This window comes from Camelina sativa, chromosome 4, assembly GCF_000633955.1.
Source record: "Camelina sativa cultivar DH55 chromosome 4, Cs, whole genome shotgun sequence".
Lineage (NCBI taxonomy): Eukaryota > Viridiplantae > Streptophyta > Magnoliopsida > Brassicales > Brassicaceae > Camelina > Camelina sativa.
Window position 1 is genome coordinate 24,653,906 of NC_025688.1, and position 17,352 is coordinate 24,671,257.

The 17,352-nt window shown below is 37.7% G+C and overlaps 2 protein-coding genes across 3 annotated transcripts in view; both read right to left on the reverse strand.

Annotated features, from left to right (window-relative positions):
- The window catches only part of LOC104782265 (ammonium transporter 2-like), a gene marked incomplete in the record, with an annotated part of 4,193 nt that extends 3,424 nt beyond the window's left edge, over nucleotides 1-769 (reverse strand). The window contains 1 exon segment of the mRNA XM_019244960.1: nucleotides 288-769. Coding sequence (XP_019100505.1) covers nucleotides 288-568 — 281 coding nt within the window.
- Nucleotides 2,338-4,153, reverse strand: LOC104782266 (two-component response regulator ARR18-like). 2 transcript variants are annotated; one of them, XM_010507149.2, is made up of 5 exons: nucleotides 3,774-4,153; nucleotides 3,532-3,608; nucleotides 3,425-3,461; nucleotides 3,233-3,305; nucleotides 2,338-3,127 (listed from the first exon to the last, which is right to left on the reverse strand). In XM_010507149.2, the coding sequence occupies exons 1-5, from the start codon at nucleotides 3,994-3,996 to the stop codon at nucleotides 2,551-2,553; spliced, it is 987 nt and encodes a 328-aa protein (XP_010505451.1). In that variant the 5' UTR covers nucleotides 3,997-4,153; the 3' UTR covers nucleotides 2,338-2,550. The 2 variants fall into 2 exon arrangements, with proteins under 2 accessions (XP_010505451.1, XP_010505450.1); XM_010507148.2 differs by having other exon boundaries at nucleotides 3,233-3,344.

The following is a 17,352-nucleotide window of genomic DNA, read 5'->3' on the forward strand; positions in this document are numbered from 1 at the left end:
CTAAAGATCAACCACAACGGCACAAACGCCATCCAAGCTTTGATGTTCATCCTCCCCAACACCGATCCCGCCACTAATATCGTCGTTATCGCCGCGAACGTAAACTGAAAGTACACCAACGTCGCCATCGGAAACAACGGCGCCATGGTTTTACTTTTTGGGATCTGTTAAACCAAAACCAAAACCAAGACCAAAATCAAAATTCTCATTCAGGCATTTTATCGAACACGTTATGTGCACGAACAAAATTCAATACCTTTGCCCTTCCCTTGAGGTATTCTTGGTCGAAAGCTGGACCGCCTTTACCCCAGAAAGGCAAAAGCTCATCTCCGAAAGCCATTTTGTAACAGAGGAGAACCCAACAGAGAAGAACGGCGGCGAAGGCGTAAAGAGCCATGAAAGCTGAATTCACAGCCCATTTCTTCTTGACGATGGAAGCGTAGAGGATAACAAGACCTGGCATGCTCTGTAGACCAACCAGAGTCGCTGCTGTAAGTTGCCATGCGTTGTCTCCTTTGTTGAGCCATTCAGGTACTTCCGGTAATCTTGGATCGTAAGCTCCGGCCATGTATTCTCTCTCCCGGAGTTGATGATCGCTTTTTTTTTTATTTTGTTTTTTTTTTGAGTTTGTGATGTTTATAGTCAATGGGTACGAAAATGTTGTGAAGGTGTGAAAACCTTTAATGATAATAATAAATGAGTGTAAAATAGACAAGACACAAGTTGGGGTTTGGTGTTTTGTTGTACATTTTGAAGAAAAGTCTTCGATGGTTTGATGGATGGATATGTTTCTCATTCTTCAATTCCGAGTCCTGTTATTTCAATGAAGCTTCTTTTATTTTGTTTTTTGTAAAAATAACTTAGGATAAAGAAAACAATATTAAAAAAATATATACTGTATAAAAGACAAATTTGGTGTACGAAAAAAAAACAAAGCTGAATTAGATTTGGACCTTTGATATTTCATTATCTTATAAGTCGTTGCCAATTTTAAGATTTTGTCTCAGTTGATAAAAATCATTCATATTTTTTTTTCAAAAGTAATAGTAATAATAATTCTTATTATTCCTAGGATATATGAAAATTACGGTTTTTTTTTAAATTATAAATCTCGTCGTAATTGTGCATGGGACAAAAGAGATTGATACACGTTTTGCAAGGACTAGTTTGGCAACAAGATGAGCAAGAGTTTTTATAGAAGAATTAATAATCTCAAGGTACTAGTAATATATTACATGGAGTATTTTACATTACTAATTAATATACTTTGTCAAGGTTTTGAATAAAGATTACATGAATATAAATTGTTGTGTAGTGTTTTAAGTGGGTACAACATTATTTAAACGTAATGTTTTTGTACCCTTTTTTACCATTAGGATACTTTCACGTCATGCATTTTCTCTTTAGCTATATATTGCCAAATTCATTTCAGATATTAGTTTAGATTCTTATCTGGAGAATTGAATTCTCCCAACCAAAACAAAAAAAATGCACTGGCCGACGTCTAGGTAGACGTAGAAGTAGAGGACTATACTATACGATTTCAAAATTTGGAAATTTGTATTTGTCAAATTGATCGTGCGGCCATGTTTAATACTGAAGGAGTTGACCCGGGCCGTGACATCGAATGTTTAAGAAGCAAAAATTCTTTTGTTTGTTTGAATATTGACACTGTTTCTAATCAAAACATTCGATCGGAGATTCTTTGTTGATAATCCGATACTGGGTCGAACGTTGTATTTGTCACGTCGTAGTAATTAATATAGATTCGATAAAAACAGTATCAATGTTATATAATCATAAACCGATAAACGACGTCACTTCATATGGAAATATGTGTACCACCATGTTTTCGTACTGTATAAAACTTTTTCATTAGACACTAAACTAAACTTTTACGGGGTCAACCAATGGAAAGTGAATCTAGTAGTATTTCAAAAGTAACCCATATACAGTATATATATGTAATTATATAATCCATTTAGATGAATGTTGTTCTGTCTAGTATCATTTTTGGCTATTATTAAGCTGTTCCTTTGTTACAAAAAGTAGAATATTACTGACGTATTTAGAAAAGGGTGACAATGAGTGAAAGATGGATTTTCGAAAAGATGAAAATGCCAAAAGCTATATGTATGATATGATATTTGGATTACAAAAATGTCCATATGTTATTTGAATAATCAAGAAACTAGCTAATTTGTACTGTTTAGGTCTCGTATAGAAGTGATGAAGGAGGCACCAACTAAGATCAATTTTAAATGTTAGTTAACTTGTATATGTATAAATTATAATTATTGCGTGAGAAGGAGACGAACAACATATCGAATCACTATCTAGCTAGTAACATTTGTTTATAATATGGCGATGATACAAATTGGCGGTATCAGACAAACTCAAAAGGGTTAATATAATCAGACCGTTTTGTTTCCTTTCTAATAATAATTAAAATACAGAAACAAGTAACAACAAAGGACACTGAATATTAAAATATCGGATAAGTGCCTCAAGATCTCACTTAGAATTTGTCTCATTCTTTAACTATATAATTCATAGAGTCAGATCCAGAGTACTTGCCTGACGACAACCACTCTTAACCGTCCGATCCTCTTCATCATCTGTATTGATCAGTCGGCTCTTTTTCAATGCAGACGACCCCGGACATAACGACAAGGACAACGTTTGATCCGTTGTTGTTGCTGCTGATTCTGTCTCTTCCGAAACTGTCTTCTCGGGTTGTGTTATCTTAAGAGAGAGATTGAGATCAAGATCAATGCTCGTACTTGCGTTTCTTTTTCCCGTTGTCTTGTTACAATAAGCATGCATATTAATTCTCTCTTCAACGCCGATCTGGAACTTTTCTAACGTTCTGGATGAGTGTCCTTGAATGCCGACTGAATTGGTCCGTTCTTGATGATCGTGTCTTAGTTTTGGTAAGTGATTAGAGACTGAAGAAGAGTGGATGTTTTGAAAAGACCTGTTGTTAGTCCAATACTCACTACCACGTATATTATTGGTAACGGATGAGCTGCGGATTAAACCGGGTCTAATTTGGTCTATCAAACTCCGGTTTGTTTCGTGAGAGCTAGAACTCCACAACGAAGCATTTGGAAATTTACTTCCATATCTACAATATACAAAAATGAATTAGGAGTATAAGTTTAGTTTCAAAGTAAAGATATCGATCAAATGAAAGAACACATAAAATCTAAATTTACTAACTAATTTTAACCTGAATGGAGAATCACTATTATGATTATAGCCTCGGAACATCGGTAGCTGACTTAGTTTATAGATATTTCGATCTGTGGAAGTGTCAAATAGATGTTTGTGATCAGATATGGCTGCCAAGAAATCAGACCCTACTTTATTGACATATATAGAAGCTTGATAGTTAATTAATACAAATAGAAATAATCAATACCTTGACCGTGATCATCTATCTTCTTGCTTCTGTACATCTAAAATTCCACAATACAAAAGTTAGAGAAACTTTTGTCTAATATATGGGTGTATGTGTAGATCAAGTACCTGTAGATGGCTCTTGACATGAGCAATACTAAGCCCTTTGATGTTCATCATCTGACGAACCAACTTTGGTGTTGCTCCTATACATAGTCAAGCAAACGATGATAATATATAAAGAAACAAGAACCAAAAAGGTACGTACATAAAATTTTGACCAAAAGTAAAACCAAGAATAACCAAGGAATTGCTTGATTAAGCTTCATATATGTGAGTGAATTGTAGAAAAATAGTAGTTAGGGACGTACTTTCTTGACCTCCAAGCCTCTCCACCGCGCGAACAAAACGAAGATGAAGATCAGGAGTCCATCGGAGCCGAGGGACTTTAGATCTCACATAAGGCCTAACCTTAGTCTTCTTATCGCTCTCTTCTACTGTACTATTGCTGGAAGCCTTACTCTCTTGGCCTTCTCCTTCGTCCTCCTCTTCTTCTCTATCAGTTTTCTCACCTCCCTCCATACTTGAGATCATTTTTTTCTTATTTATATGATTTCAAAAACAAAATAGAAAGTATGTGGTAAAGAGAGATATAGATCGGAGGTTAATTATAGGCTTAGCTAGATACTGATTTTGGAAGAAAAGTCCTTTGGCTTGACATGAAAGACATAAAAGACAAGATGAATACTGCGCCTTCCTAGTTCAAAGCATGGAGAGTTTGGTCTGTGTCGATGAGAAACCCTAGATCAAGATACACTTCGTTCAGATTCTCTATCTCTCTCTCTCTCTTCCCGGGGCAAGTAGACAAACCCCTCACCTAAATCTTGTTGCAGATGTTAAAAAGTGTTTCTTTTCTGTTCACAGCTAATTCGTTTTGGCTTTTTTCTTCTATAGACAGCTCTATATATATAAGTAGACGTTGTATTTTTTAATTTATGTATGCATATTAATATTATGCATGCAGGGACAAAACTATTACTTTAAAAGATATAAATTTATAATTTTAATTATATACTATTATAACATACCAAAAAAATAATTACAAGTAACACTTTCTTTAGTTATACAAAATAAAACGATTGGTATGATAAGAATTATGCTTAATCTATAGCCTATTATTATTAGTAGTCTTCGATTGCTTTGACTCGTCAAGCAAACATTTCGAATACAAAGATCGATATATAAAAAAAAATTAATGTATTGGGACCAACAGTCTATGAATGACATTAGCATAATTAACCCTTGTAAGAAAAATACATTAATAGTGGTATAATTATTTGAGTGTAGAAACAAACAAAACACGAAAAATTAATTTTAAATTTTGATACTGTGATGCAGTTTCCAGAAAATATAATTTTAATACCTCAGAGTAGTTTTGTCGGAATTAGGATTTGAACTTTTAAGAACTTGAATAATTAAAGACTTTGTCAATTAATGTCCCAAGGTCATTGATGATCGAGATCATAGTCTTTTTCTTCTTATGACCTTCGATTTCAAATTAAATTTCCTTTAATTAATCTTCTGCTATATTCTTTTCGATTGTAGAAAGTAAAATTGGTTGATGAGATATGATGAGGTTTAGGGTTTTGGCTTGGGACTTAAATGCTAAAGGCAAAAAAGAAAGAGCGAGAGTGGTAGATAGACGAATAAATTACGATTGCAAGGCGTGTGACTGCTCAGCTGTCTCTGATGTAGACTCCATCACACACATCTTTTTTTTTTTTTCGACGAATCACGGGGCATTGCTCCTCTCTCTCTCTCACCCCAAAATTATATAGATCTCTAAGTGTTTTTGTGAATTCGTATCAGAGAATTAATTTATGTTTTAAAGTGGTCCTTTGCTTTGTTTACGATACACATCCGACCCCGTGAACCGATGAATAGCGTTGTTAGTTGAGCCGTTTCTTAAAACTAGGTCTGGGCAAAATATCCGGATCTGAACCCGATCCGAAAAACCCGATCCGAATCCGTATCCGAAATTATAAAATATCTGAACGGGTTCTAAATCTCTAAATTCGAAAACCGAACCCGATCCGAACCGAAATCCGAACGGATATCCGAATATACCCATATTATCAATATATAGTAGTAATATTTATAATTTTAATAATATAAGTGTTCAAAATATTCATATTTGTAGATATTTTTGATAATTTGAAGTATTTAAACTGTTTATTAGTAAATTTGGGTAAAAAAATACTCTAAATTTTCAGATATATTACGTATTATTGAATAATTTAAACTAAATTAGATACTAAAATTTTGAGTTTTGTGAATTTTGGGTAATCCGAATCCAAACCCGAAATACCCGAACCGAACCCGATCCAAACCCGAAGTCTAGAAATACCCGAACGGGTCCTATACCTCTAAATCCGAAAACCCAAAAATTCGAAATAACCGATCCGAACCCGAACGGGTACCCGAATGTCGAGGCCTATTTAAAACATCGTTCCTCCAAAAAAATCCCCTATATAATAAAACGGAAGTACACAACATTTTTTTTGTAGACTATATAATTTTTATAAATTGGTTACAAAATAGATTATACGTTAAATATATGTTGGTTACAAAAAAAAAGTTATAGATTAATTGGTCAATATGTGGGCTATATGAATACACTTAAAAATAACCTAAATGAATCTTCTTAAAGAGAATATTCCAATGATTTATACAATTTCTTAAATAAAATCTTTAGTATTATATGTATTGTTACAAAATATATACTGTTAGGCATAAAAATATATTCATAGGCGTGTAAAAAATAACAAAATCTTGGCAATTTAGCACACTTAATCGTGATTTCCGAAATCTTGTTGTGCAATTGAAAACAAAATCTTACCTAAGCACGAGTCATATTAAAAAACTTTTACCAAACATGTTCAAAAAATAAAATAAAAACAAACATCAAACATAATCATTTCTCATAAATAAAATTACAAAATTAACAATACAAAACTTACAAAATATGTATTTTTTTCAAGTCATTATATTTAACATATGATTTTATTGCATAATGTTTTATCCAAAAAACTTTTAAAAATAATCATATAAATTAATTTTATTCTAAAATTATAATATAAATAAAAGAAATTTCAATCTGTGCTCTACCACGGGTCCTAATCTAGTATGTAATAAAAATATAGTTAGAAAAGTTTGAAACAGCATACTCAAGGTGCTACGGTTTGATTTTACTTGCAAAGAAATTAACACTTTTTTATTATTGTTGTTTAAACCAAATTGTAGTGGTCCACGAAGTGAAAAGAGTCATTCAATGGGTAATTAGAAGACGAATATTTGAGTCTTTTAATAATTTACAATTTCAACCATGGTCATAAGTCCATTCAGATACTTTAAATATGTAACATATGCATCAATAAAAAAATTCTTCAGCATAATTCACTATGAACTTCATTCTTGAACCCTCCGGTAGTACCAAAAAAAAAAAAAAAGATAAATCATGTTATAAATGTTTTAATATATACGATAGGCATATATATGAATGTGATTTTTTATAAGCTAAAGAAAAAAAGAATTGTCGAGGAGAGGAAATTGTAAGCTTTGATGATATGAAGTTGGAAAAAGAAGAACTTTGTCATTCCCCCCACGTGTAGAGAGGCTTCCAATCGATCGATCCTTCACAAGCTTCTCGTCGCCACTCCTTTGTTTTTTTTTCTTTACACTTGTTTGTCTCCTCCGTCTGCATCTACACGTCCACATTTATGTGTACATATCCATATGTATATGTTTTGTATTTGCAATTGCAGCCGCATGCACTTCTAAAGTACTAGATAAGCTTCAATTCTGGGCAAATGTGAGAATGAATTATATATATTGGGCAAAATATAATGAAATATATATATATATATATATCATCATTCTCGAGTTACAAAGCATTGGCATTACATTCTTGAAAAAGAGGAGGGACATGTTGGATATGCGCTTCACCCCCAACTTTCAAGGAGGCCCAAACAAAAGATTCTCAAGAAATATAGGGCCTAAAGTTATGGATTTGACCTATTTAACCGCACGGGCAAAATCATCATTTGCTGAAGAGATAGAGGGGACCCTAGGTTAATGGCCCATTATAAATACTAGATGTCATTGTTAGAGAGGGGATCAAAAAATCTTGGCAATCAGAGAGAAAAGAGCAATTATTATCGTATAAACTGCGCTTAGATCTTTGATTGTATTTTCCGTAAACTCTCACCTTAAATTCTACGTTAATAAAAGGACCAGCTCCGATTTATCCCCATTAATATTCGTATTATTTATATTGTCGATTTCATACATCAATAAAAGTCATGGATCTGACCCATTTGGCCGCAGGGGCAAAATTGTCAGTTGCGGAAAAGACAGAGGGGACCCTAGGTGAAACGACCTGACCCATTTTTTTTAATAATAAATAATAAATAATAATAATAACAATAATAAACTACAACTAGTGGTCTCATACCCACTAGCCACATAACCACAAGCACAACCAACAGCGGAAATAACAGATACCAATAACCAAACAATAATCCAATAACTAATAACCAATAATCAAATATAACAATACTCCAATATCAAACAACAGGAAACAAGGAACCAACAACCTAGCAAGTTCTAAAGACCCAACTCTAGCAACCTAGCAATGCCATACAACATCCAATCGAGTCCCTAGAACATCCTCCTCTTCATTGCCTTGATTCCACGATCACACTTTGCCTTTACCTGCTTCACAAACACAAATTGTAATGCATGAGTATTTTAAAAACACTTAGTAAGGCAATCCTCCCATCTACTGGGCTATACACACAAGCAATAGAGATACTCTAACCATCAAGCAACAATCAACAAAAAAAACCAGGCTCTGTATCGACCGACACAAGGCTTGCATCGACCGACACCAACAGGGACAAGCATCGACCGACACAAGGTATGCATCGGTCGACACAAGGTTCACTTACATCGACCGATGCTTCCACTTGCATCGATCGACGCATGCTTGACAAAATGCGGAAACCCTAGTTGCATCGACCGACGCCTCCACATGGCATCGACCGATGATCCTAGGTCAAGCCGCGTCGTCCTTGCACTGCATCGACCGACGCACATAATGTATCGACCGACGCACATGCCGAGCATCGTTTTTCCCCGAAACTTCTCGCCGGATCTCCGTTCCTGCAAACACAAGAATCAATCCCAAGCCACAAGAAAGCTTCCTAACGCCTCATACAACATTCTAACAAGCCTAACAACACATAAACAAACAAATCAGAGAATCTCCAGCTTAGATAAGCCATGGTCATGCACTTACCTTTGCCAAGAAGTTTCTGAACCTTAAACAATCACGAACACGCTCCTAGGAAGCTCCTACAAAGATCCCAGCTACAGATCTCTACAGAAAACGCCTCCAAACACCAGAAATCACCAAAAACGCTCAAGAACACTCAATAACACTTTTTCTCCCTTCTTTTCTCTCAAAACGGCTGAACTCGTCGAATGAGACAAAAACACGACTTAAGGGTTTTCCCTAACCCAAAACGCAACGTTTAACTTAAACTCGTCCGCAGAAAACAACCTTGCATCGACCGATGCACATAGTGCATCGACCGATGAAATCCCTAAACCGGGATTTCGGTTCGCGGATGTTACAATTCTCCCCTACCAATTTAGATTCGTCCTCGAATCTCGAACAATACTCAGCCAAGGACTCCCGTGCTACCGTCTCCACGGCCCGCACTCCTCCGACTGATCTACAGAAGGTCACCTCTAGGTGATAGACTCACGCTCCAAGCATTATTTTCTCTCGACTTTTGGACTTTCCTTTACTCATAGGCCTAAACCTTGAGGTTTTATTGGCTCCTCATCAGACCTAAGTCTGCATGCCATAATGTTGGCTCCTCATCGGGCCTAAGCCCGCATGCCATACTGTATAAGGAAAAATCCAATACTCGTCTCTCGGGTCGTCACCCTATAGCGCGCCTCCAGATCGTCATCTGAAGTCGATATACCAACCATACTCCCAAGTCACAAAGTCTCCGAATATGGCAGTACTAGGAGAACCAAAGTCCCCCCAAGAGTCGCGAGCAAACAATTCTGAACACGTCTGAGTCCTATCCCTATCCAGGTTTCATTCCCGTGGCTCGCGTAAGACATCTCAATGTCCTACCAACCACATATCCCCTCACTGGAATACCTCATGACCACACATGGATCATCTCACTGCCACAAGGGCCGCCAGAAAGACCAAACAAATGTCCTAAACAGGACCGCCAAACAAATGTCCTAAACAGGACCACCACCAAGGCCAAACAAATGTCGTAAACAGGACCGTCACAAAGACCATCTGTCCTGAAGGACCGCCTAAACAAGCACTCTGGCTAAACAGCCCGCCACAAAAGCCACACATCTGGCTAAACAGCCCGCCACAAAGGCCATACATCTGGCTAAACAGCCCGCCACAAAGGCCACACATCTGGCTAAACAGCCTGCACAAAGGCCACACATTTATATGCTCAAATTAATCCCTAGAGCTACTCTCTCAAATTAAGAGGTCACTGTAATACTTAGGGGTCGAATTCCACAAGGACTCTAGACTACACAATAAATTATAGAGTTTTGTTATTACGCTAAATAAATAAAGAGAAAAGCAAGGCAAAATATTAAATGAAAGTGTTGTAAATTCTGAGGATCCAAAAGCTAGGCCTAGGGAATTTCTCAGGAAATTATGAAATATTAAATCAATCAATAAACTAGGATTCAAGCAATTAAGATCAGATCTAGAACTCTAAACTCTTTTGTAAAATAAATCAGTTCTCACTGCAAATATTATCTAAATTTAAAACCAGAAAATCCAAATCTCTTTGTAAAATTCAACGTAAAAAATCAGCTTTAAAAACAGGTTTAGATTGTTCAGAAAATTATTAAACCAAATCTCTTTGCAAGAAATATTTTGCTCATCAAAAGGTTTTATCAGGAAAATCAATTATATTCTCATATCAATTTATTTTTCTAGGTTATTAATTCTAGATGACCAATCAAGGATTAATAATGAAGAACTAGAAAGATAATGAATCCTAAATAAATAGATCTAATAAATCATAAAATCCCTGTGAAAAACCCTAAACCTAACAAGCAAACTACTCAGACATGTTTAATGAAGAACAACACATAATTCTGAATAATAAGCAATTGAAATTAAAAGAGTAAAAGGGAGTTCAAGAATTCTTCTCTCAAAGCAGATCTCTCTCTCCAAAGCTCTCAAAATCTCACAGGGTTGCAGGATAAATAAAACTTGCTAGAAAATAACTTAAGGGTTTTAAAAACCTAAAAATACTATTTATATGTCCTAAAACCCGTCAGGGACTTATGTTGCAAATATGAAAAACTTTGGGCAGAATTGTAAAACTTCCAATTTTGGACACTTGTGTCGATTTGCCTTGGTGTCGATCGATGCTCCTTTGGTGTCGATCGATGCTGGTCACATGATCAGACTCCAAATTGATTTCTTCCGATTAAATGCTCCAAAATGATCCAAATTGCTCCATTTCGCTCCATCCGTGCTAAAATCCTAGAAAACCTGTAAAGACTCAAAAACATCCTAGAAAACAAATCAAAATACTCTAAAGGACTCCTTATATCATGGTTAAAAACCACAAAAACCATTATATATCAACTCCCCGAGACTTAGCGTTTGCTTGCCCTCAAGCAAAACATAAGCTTAGACCTGTGAAAGAGGTTTGAAAACTGGGAACTCACTCAATTGCATGATGATTCTTATTCGCACTCTTCATTTACCTGACTCAAGAACTTACTTCTTATACTTAACCATGATAAGCATCAACATTCCTTACTCAAATCCCACAATCCTTTGGAATCTCTGAAATCTCCATTGTCATTTCATTACATAAATTAAAGCAAGTACAAGTGAGTTCTTACCTTTGTGTATCAATCAGTGGCATATGGACTCTCTTCAAGCCAAGACATTCTTCATACATCTCTTTTCCTCTCCTTTTTCTCACTTCAAAGGAGTTGATTTCTCCCAAATTTTGTTCTTTTTTTTTTTTTTAAGCAAAAGTGTAAGCGAATACCGGGGTCATCGGTAATTTACCTACCCCTTGCTTCCAAGCTTTGTGTGATCATTTGACTCAATTGTAGAATAATGAGGTCACAGGTAATTCACCTACCTCTCTAAACTGATCAAAATCATCTCATCTTTTATTCTTTTTTTTTCTGATCTTTCTTTTTAAAGTACCGAAGGAAAGAGAGAGGGGAGACATACTTTGAAAAATTGCACTGTCTTGTATGGCCTGAAGAAGAAGTCTAGTCCACTGATTTCCAACCCCAAAGTAAGAGATTAAGTCCGGTTAAAATCCTGATAAAAGTTGAGACAACGTTAGATCAACCAGATATCCATTGAAAAGGGCTTTCGGGATTGTTGATACAGCTCATAGTCTTTCTAAGCTTCAGTTCTGAGATCAAGCATTAACAAATAATCATTAGAGTGTTAGCCAAATAAAAGAAATCATTAATCAAGATCATAATTCTCAAAGACAAAGAAATTTTTTGAAAAATTTGACTCAAACTTTATGGTTTTGACTGACACAACTGAAACTCAAAAACAAAAACGTAGTTAGTAAATACCCTCCCCCAGACTTAAACAACACTGTCCCCAGTGTTATCAAGTAAGAGGAAAGCAAAAAGAAACAAAAACGTTTTAAAAATTGTACTGGAAAGATGAACTGTTCTCGGGTTACCCAGCGGTGTCGACCGACACCATATCAGTGTCGATCGACACTCATCACGAATGGTGGTTTGTTGGCCGAAACTCCTTGTTAGTTGCAGATAGTTGTGTTGATGGATCAATCCTTGGATGATTATTCTAGAAGTGGGTTGCCTCCCACTAAGCGCTTGTTTTCAGTCATTTAGCTTGACTGTGTTGAAGCTAAGGCACCGGGTGGAGTGGAACATGGCAATGCATGCTTCCGAGAAAATGTCCTCTTCATCCAAGGTGGTGTATAAGCTTGAGGTGCATGAAGTCTGTCNCATAAATTAAAGCAAGTACAAGTGAGTTCTTACCTTTGTGTATCAATCAGTGGCATATGGACTCTCTTCAAGCCAAGACATTCTTCNAGTCTGTCAAGGATGTGAGGAACAGGACCAGGGCGGGATTTAGGGCCGGGTTTGGTTCTTTTATGTCCTGTAAAATCATCAACAGAAGAAACAAGCGCTCTACGNTTTTCCTCTCCTTTTTCTCACTTCAAAGGAGTTGATTTCTCCCAAATTTTGTTCTTTTTTTTTTTTTAAGCAAAAGTGTAAGCGAATACCGGGGTCATCGGTAATTTACCTACCCCTTGCTTCCAAGCTTTGTGTGATCATTTGACTCAATTGTAGAATAATGAGGTCACAGGTAATTCACCTACCTCTCTAAACTGATCAAAATCATCTCATCTTTTATTCTTTTTTTTTCTGATCTTTCTTTTTAAAGTACCGAAGGAAAGAGAGAGGGGAGACATACTTTGAAAAATTGCACTGTCTTGTATGGCCTGAAGAAGAAGTCTAGTCCACTGATTTCCAACCCCAAAGTAAGAGATTAAGTCCGGTTAAAATCCTGATAAAAGTTGAGACAACGTTAGATCAACCAGATATCCATTGAAAAGGGCTTTCGGGATTGTTGATACAGCTCATAGTCTTTCTAAGCTTCAGTTCTGAGATCAAGCATTAACAAATAATCATTAGAGTGTTAGCCAAATAAAAGAAATCATTAATCAAGATCATAATTCTCAAAGACAAAGAAATTTTTTGAAAAATTTGACTCAAACTTTATGGTTTTGACTGACACAACTGAAACTCAAAAACAAAAACGTAGTTAGTAAATACCCTCCCCCAGACTTAAACAACACTGTCCCCAGTGTTATCAAGTAAGAGGAAAGCAAAAAGAAACAAAAACGTTTTAAAAATTGTACTGGAAAGATGAACTGTTCTCGGGTTACCCAGCGGTGTCGACCGACACCATATCAGTGTCGATCGACACTCATCACGAATGGTGGTTTGTTGGCCGAAACTCCTTGTTAGTTGCAGATAGTTGTGTTGATGGATCAATCCTTGGATGATTATTCTAGAAGTGGGTTGCCTCCCACTAAGCGCTTGTTTTCAGTCATTTAGCTTGACTGTGTTGAAGCTAAGGCACCGGGTGGAGTGGAACATGGCAATGCATGCTTCCGAGAAAATGTCCTCTTCATCCAAGGTGGTGTATAAGCTTGAGGTGCATGAAGTCTGTCAAGGATGTGAGGAACAGGACCAGGGCGGGATTTAGGGCCGGGTTTGGTTCTTTTATGTCCTGTAAAATCATCAACAGAAGAAACAAGCGCTCTACGATAATCTCGTGGCTTGGTTAACTGCAAAACAGTTTTTGTACCTTTGAAAGTCTTATTGATGATTTGAGAGGGTTTGGGTGAAGAAGATGCATATCTTTGCCTTACCTGAGGGCTCTGGAGTGTGGAGTGGTGAGGTTTCTACTTGGGAACAGCTTTCTGACTTGAAGCATCAGTTGTGGACAAGTTCAGTTTTGGATGTGGAGGGGTGTCGATCAATGCTCCTTTGGTGTCGGTCGACACTGAGCCTGTTGCTCGAATATTAGAAACTTCTTCAACAGAAAAAGTTTGTCCATCAATAGTAGGAGCTCTCCTCAGCTTATGCATCTCAAAGTTCATACTTAAACCATCCACATTCAATGTTATGTGTCCCTTCTGCACATCAATGACGGTACCAGCTGTAGCCAAGAAAGATCTTCCTAAGATGAGAGGGTCGTTAGGCTCTTTATCATACTTCAGCACCACAAAGTCAGTGGGAATCATGAAATTTCCAACCTTAATTAGAATATCCTCTAAAACACCTTCAAGAATTCTTCGGGATCGATCAGCTAAGATAAGAGATATCTGAGTCGGCTTAAAATCTGTCATCCCAAGTCTTAGAGCAACAGAATGTGGCATCAAGTTGATGCTAGAGCCAAGATCACAAAGTGAGTGAGCAAACCTTCCTGTGGAGATAGAGCAATCAAGTACGAAGCTTCCAGGATCTGGTAACTTCTTTGCAATCCTACTCTCGATCATTGCACTCACTTTCTCAGAGACAACTACCTCTTTCTTCTTATCTTTCTTCCTCTGTGTTGGCTGTTCAGCAGAATTGCACTGACATCTTTTGTAAGTAGTGCTCCTTCCTCAGGGCTCAAACCATTGGATACCATTCTCTTCACATACCGCTTAAGTGGTGGTGAAAGCTTAACTGCATCAATCAAAGGCATCTCTATCATCACCATGTCCATCATTGCCTTGCATCTAGCTTCCTCCATCTCCTGTTTAGATCTTCTTGGCTTAGGAAAAGGAATCTTCGGTTGGTACTCCTTTCAGCAGCTGCTGGAACCTGAGATTTTGCAGTTTCGGGTTCTGTCTGAGAGGGGTGTCGACCGACACCCTGGTGGTGTCAATCGACACCATCNTCTTTGCCTTACCTGAGGGCTCTGGAGTGTGGAGTGGTGAGGTTTCTACTTGGGAACAGCTTTCTGACTTGAAGCATCAGTTGTGGACAAGTTCAGTTTTGGATGTGGAGGGGTGTCGATCAATGCTCCTTTGGTGTCGGTCGACACTGAGCCTGTTGCTCGAATATTAGAAACTTCTTCAACAGAAAAAGTTTGTCCATCAATAGTAGGAGCTCTCCTCAGCNATCTTTCTTTTTAAAGTACCGAAGGAAAGAGAGAGGGGAGACATACTTTGAAAAATTGCACTGTCTTGTATGGCCTGAAGAAGAAGTCTAGTCCACTGATTTCCAACCCCAAAGTAAGAGATTAAGTCCGGTTAAAATCCTGATAAAAGTTGAGACAACGTTAGATCAACCAGATATCCATTGAAAAGGGCTTTCGGGATTGTTGATACAGCTCATAGTCTTTCTAAGCTTCAGTTCTGAGATCAAGCATNCAATGTTATGTGTCCCTTCTGCACATCAATGACGGTACCAGCTGTAGCCAAGAAAGATCTTCCTAAGATGAGAGGGTCGTTAGGCTCTTTATCATACTTCAGCACCACAAAGTCAGTGGGAATCATGAAATTTCCAACCTTAATTAGAATATCCTCTAAAACACCTTCAAGAATTCTTCGGGATCGATCAGCTAAGATAAGAGATATCTGAGTCGGCTTAAAATCTGTCATCCCAAGTATTAGAGCAACAGAATGTGGCATCAAGTTGATGCTAGAGCCAAGATCACAAAGTGAGTGAGCAAACCTTCCTGTGGAGATAGAGCAATCAAGTACGAAGCTTCCAGGATCTGGTAACTTCTTTGCAATCCTACTCTCGATCATTGCACTCACTTTCTCAGAGACAACTACCTCTTTCTTCTTATCTTTCTTCCTCTGTGTTGGCTGTTCAGCAGAATTGCACTGACATCTTTTGTAAGTAGTGCTCCTTCCTCAGGGCTCAAACCATTGGATACCATTCTCTTCACATACCGCTTAAGTGGTGGTGAAAGCTTAACTGCATCAATCAAAGGCATCTCTATCATCACCATGTCCATCATTGCCTTGCATCTAGCTTCCTCCATCTCCTGTTTAGATCTTCTTGGCTTAGGAAAAGGAATCTTCGGTTGGTACTCCTTTCAGCAGCTGCTGGAACCTGAGATTTTGCAGTTTCGGGTTCTGTCTGAGAGGGGTGTCGACCGACACCCTGGTGGTGTCAATCGACACCATCATCTGACTTTGAATTTTCTGACTCGGGTTTGGCCGATTGCTCTCCTTTTTCTGCAGAAACAATTGCAAGCATGTTTGGGGTTTGTCTCCGTTCTTCCAGGAAGAAAACCCTCGTCTCTTCACAGACCCAGCAGTCTGCGCAACCTGATTCTCTAGCTTCTTAACATGGACATTCAATGCGTCAATTCTTCCAGTAAGCTCTGTGTAAACATTGTCAATCTTCCCATTGAATGTCACAGTCAAATTCTTCTGACCTTGCAAAATTTGCTCTAGCATAGCTTCCATCTTACTCTCAGAAGAAGTCTGTGGAGGAGGAGATTGATAAGATGAGTTCCCATAGGTTCTAGTATAACCATTGTTCTGTTGCTGCTTCTGGTAATCCGGTTTGGGAGTATAGCCTGAAAAGTTCCCACTGTAAGATCTGTTACCTTGTTGATTACCGAATCTCTGACCCTGATTTCCATAAACAAAGTTGACATCTGCTTCTTCATTCCCTGTCTCAGGTGGTGGCTCAAATGTCTCAACTTCAGCAGCAAAGTGAACTGATTTCTTACCCACAAGAAGATTATGTACTGAATCTAGCTTAGCTCCTCCTATCGGCATAACTCCTCTGTCGATCTTGAGCTTCCTTCATGTTCAGCTTGAGAACCCGAATCTTCTCCGAGGTCTCCTGAACAAAATCTTCCCTGTACATGCTCCTCTCCCCCACCTGAGTCCAGCATAACGGTGTACGACACGGCCTCCCATACAAAGCCTCATAAGGATCCATGCCAATACTCGCCTGGTAACTGTTTTTATAAGCAACTCTACCAAGCTCAGATGATCTGCCCAATGGCCACCCCAATCCAACACACACATCCTCAGCAAATCCTCCAACGTCTAGATAGTCCTCTCTGACTGTCCATCTGTCTGGGGATTATAAGATGTACTCATATGCAACTTAGTGCCCATNCAGCTCCATTCACCGCCTCTGCCTCAAATTCAGTTCGGGCTGAGTGAATATATACTTCANTGCCCTCGAGAACACCAAAGTGAACTTGGAATCCCTATCAGAAACAATGCTCGCTGGCACCCATGCAACCTGACTATCTCCTTTACATACTTCTTAGCCAAGACCGCTGCTCCATCAGTTTTCTTAATGGCCAGAAAATGTGCCGACTTAGTCAAC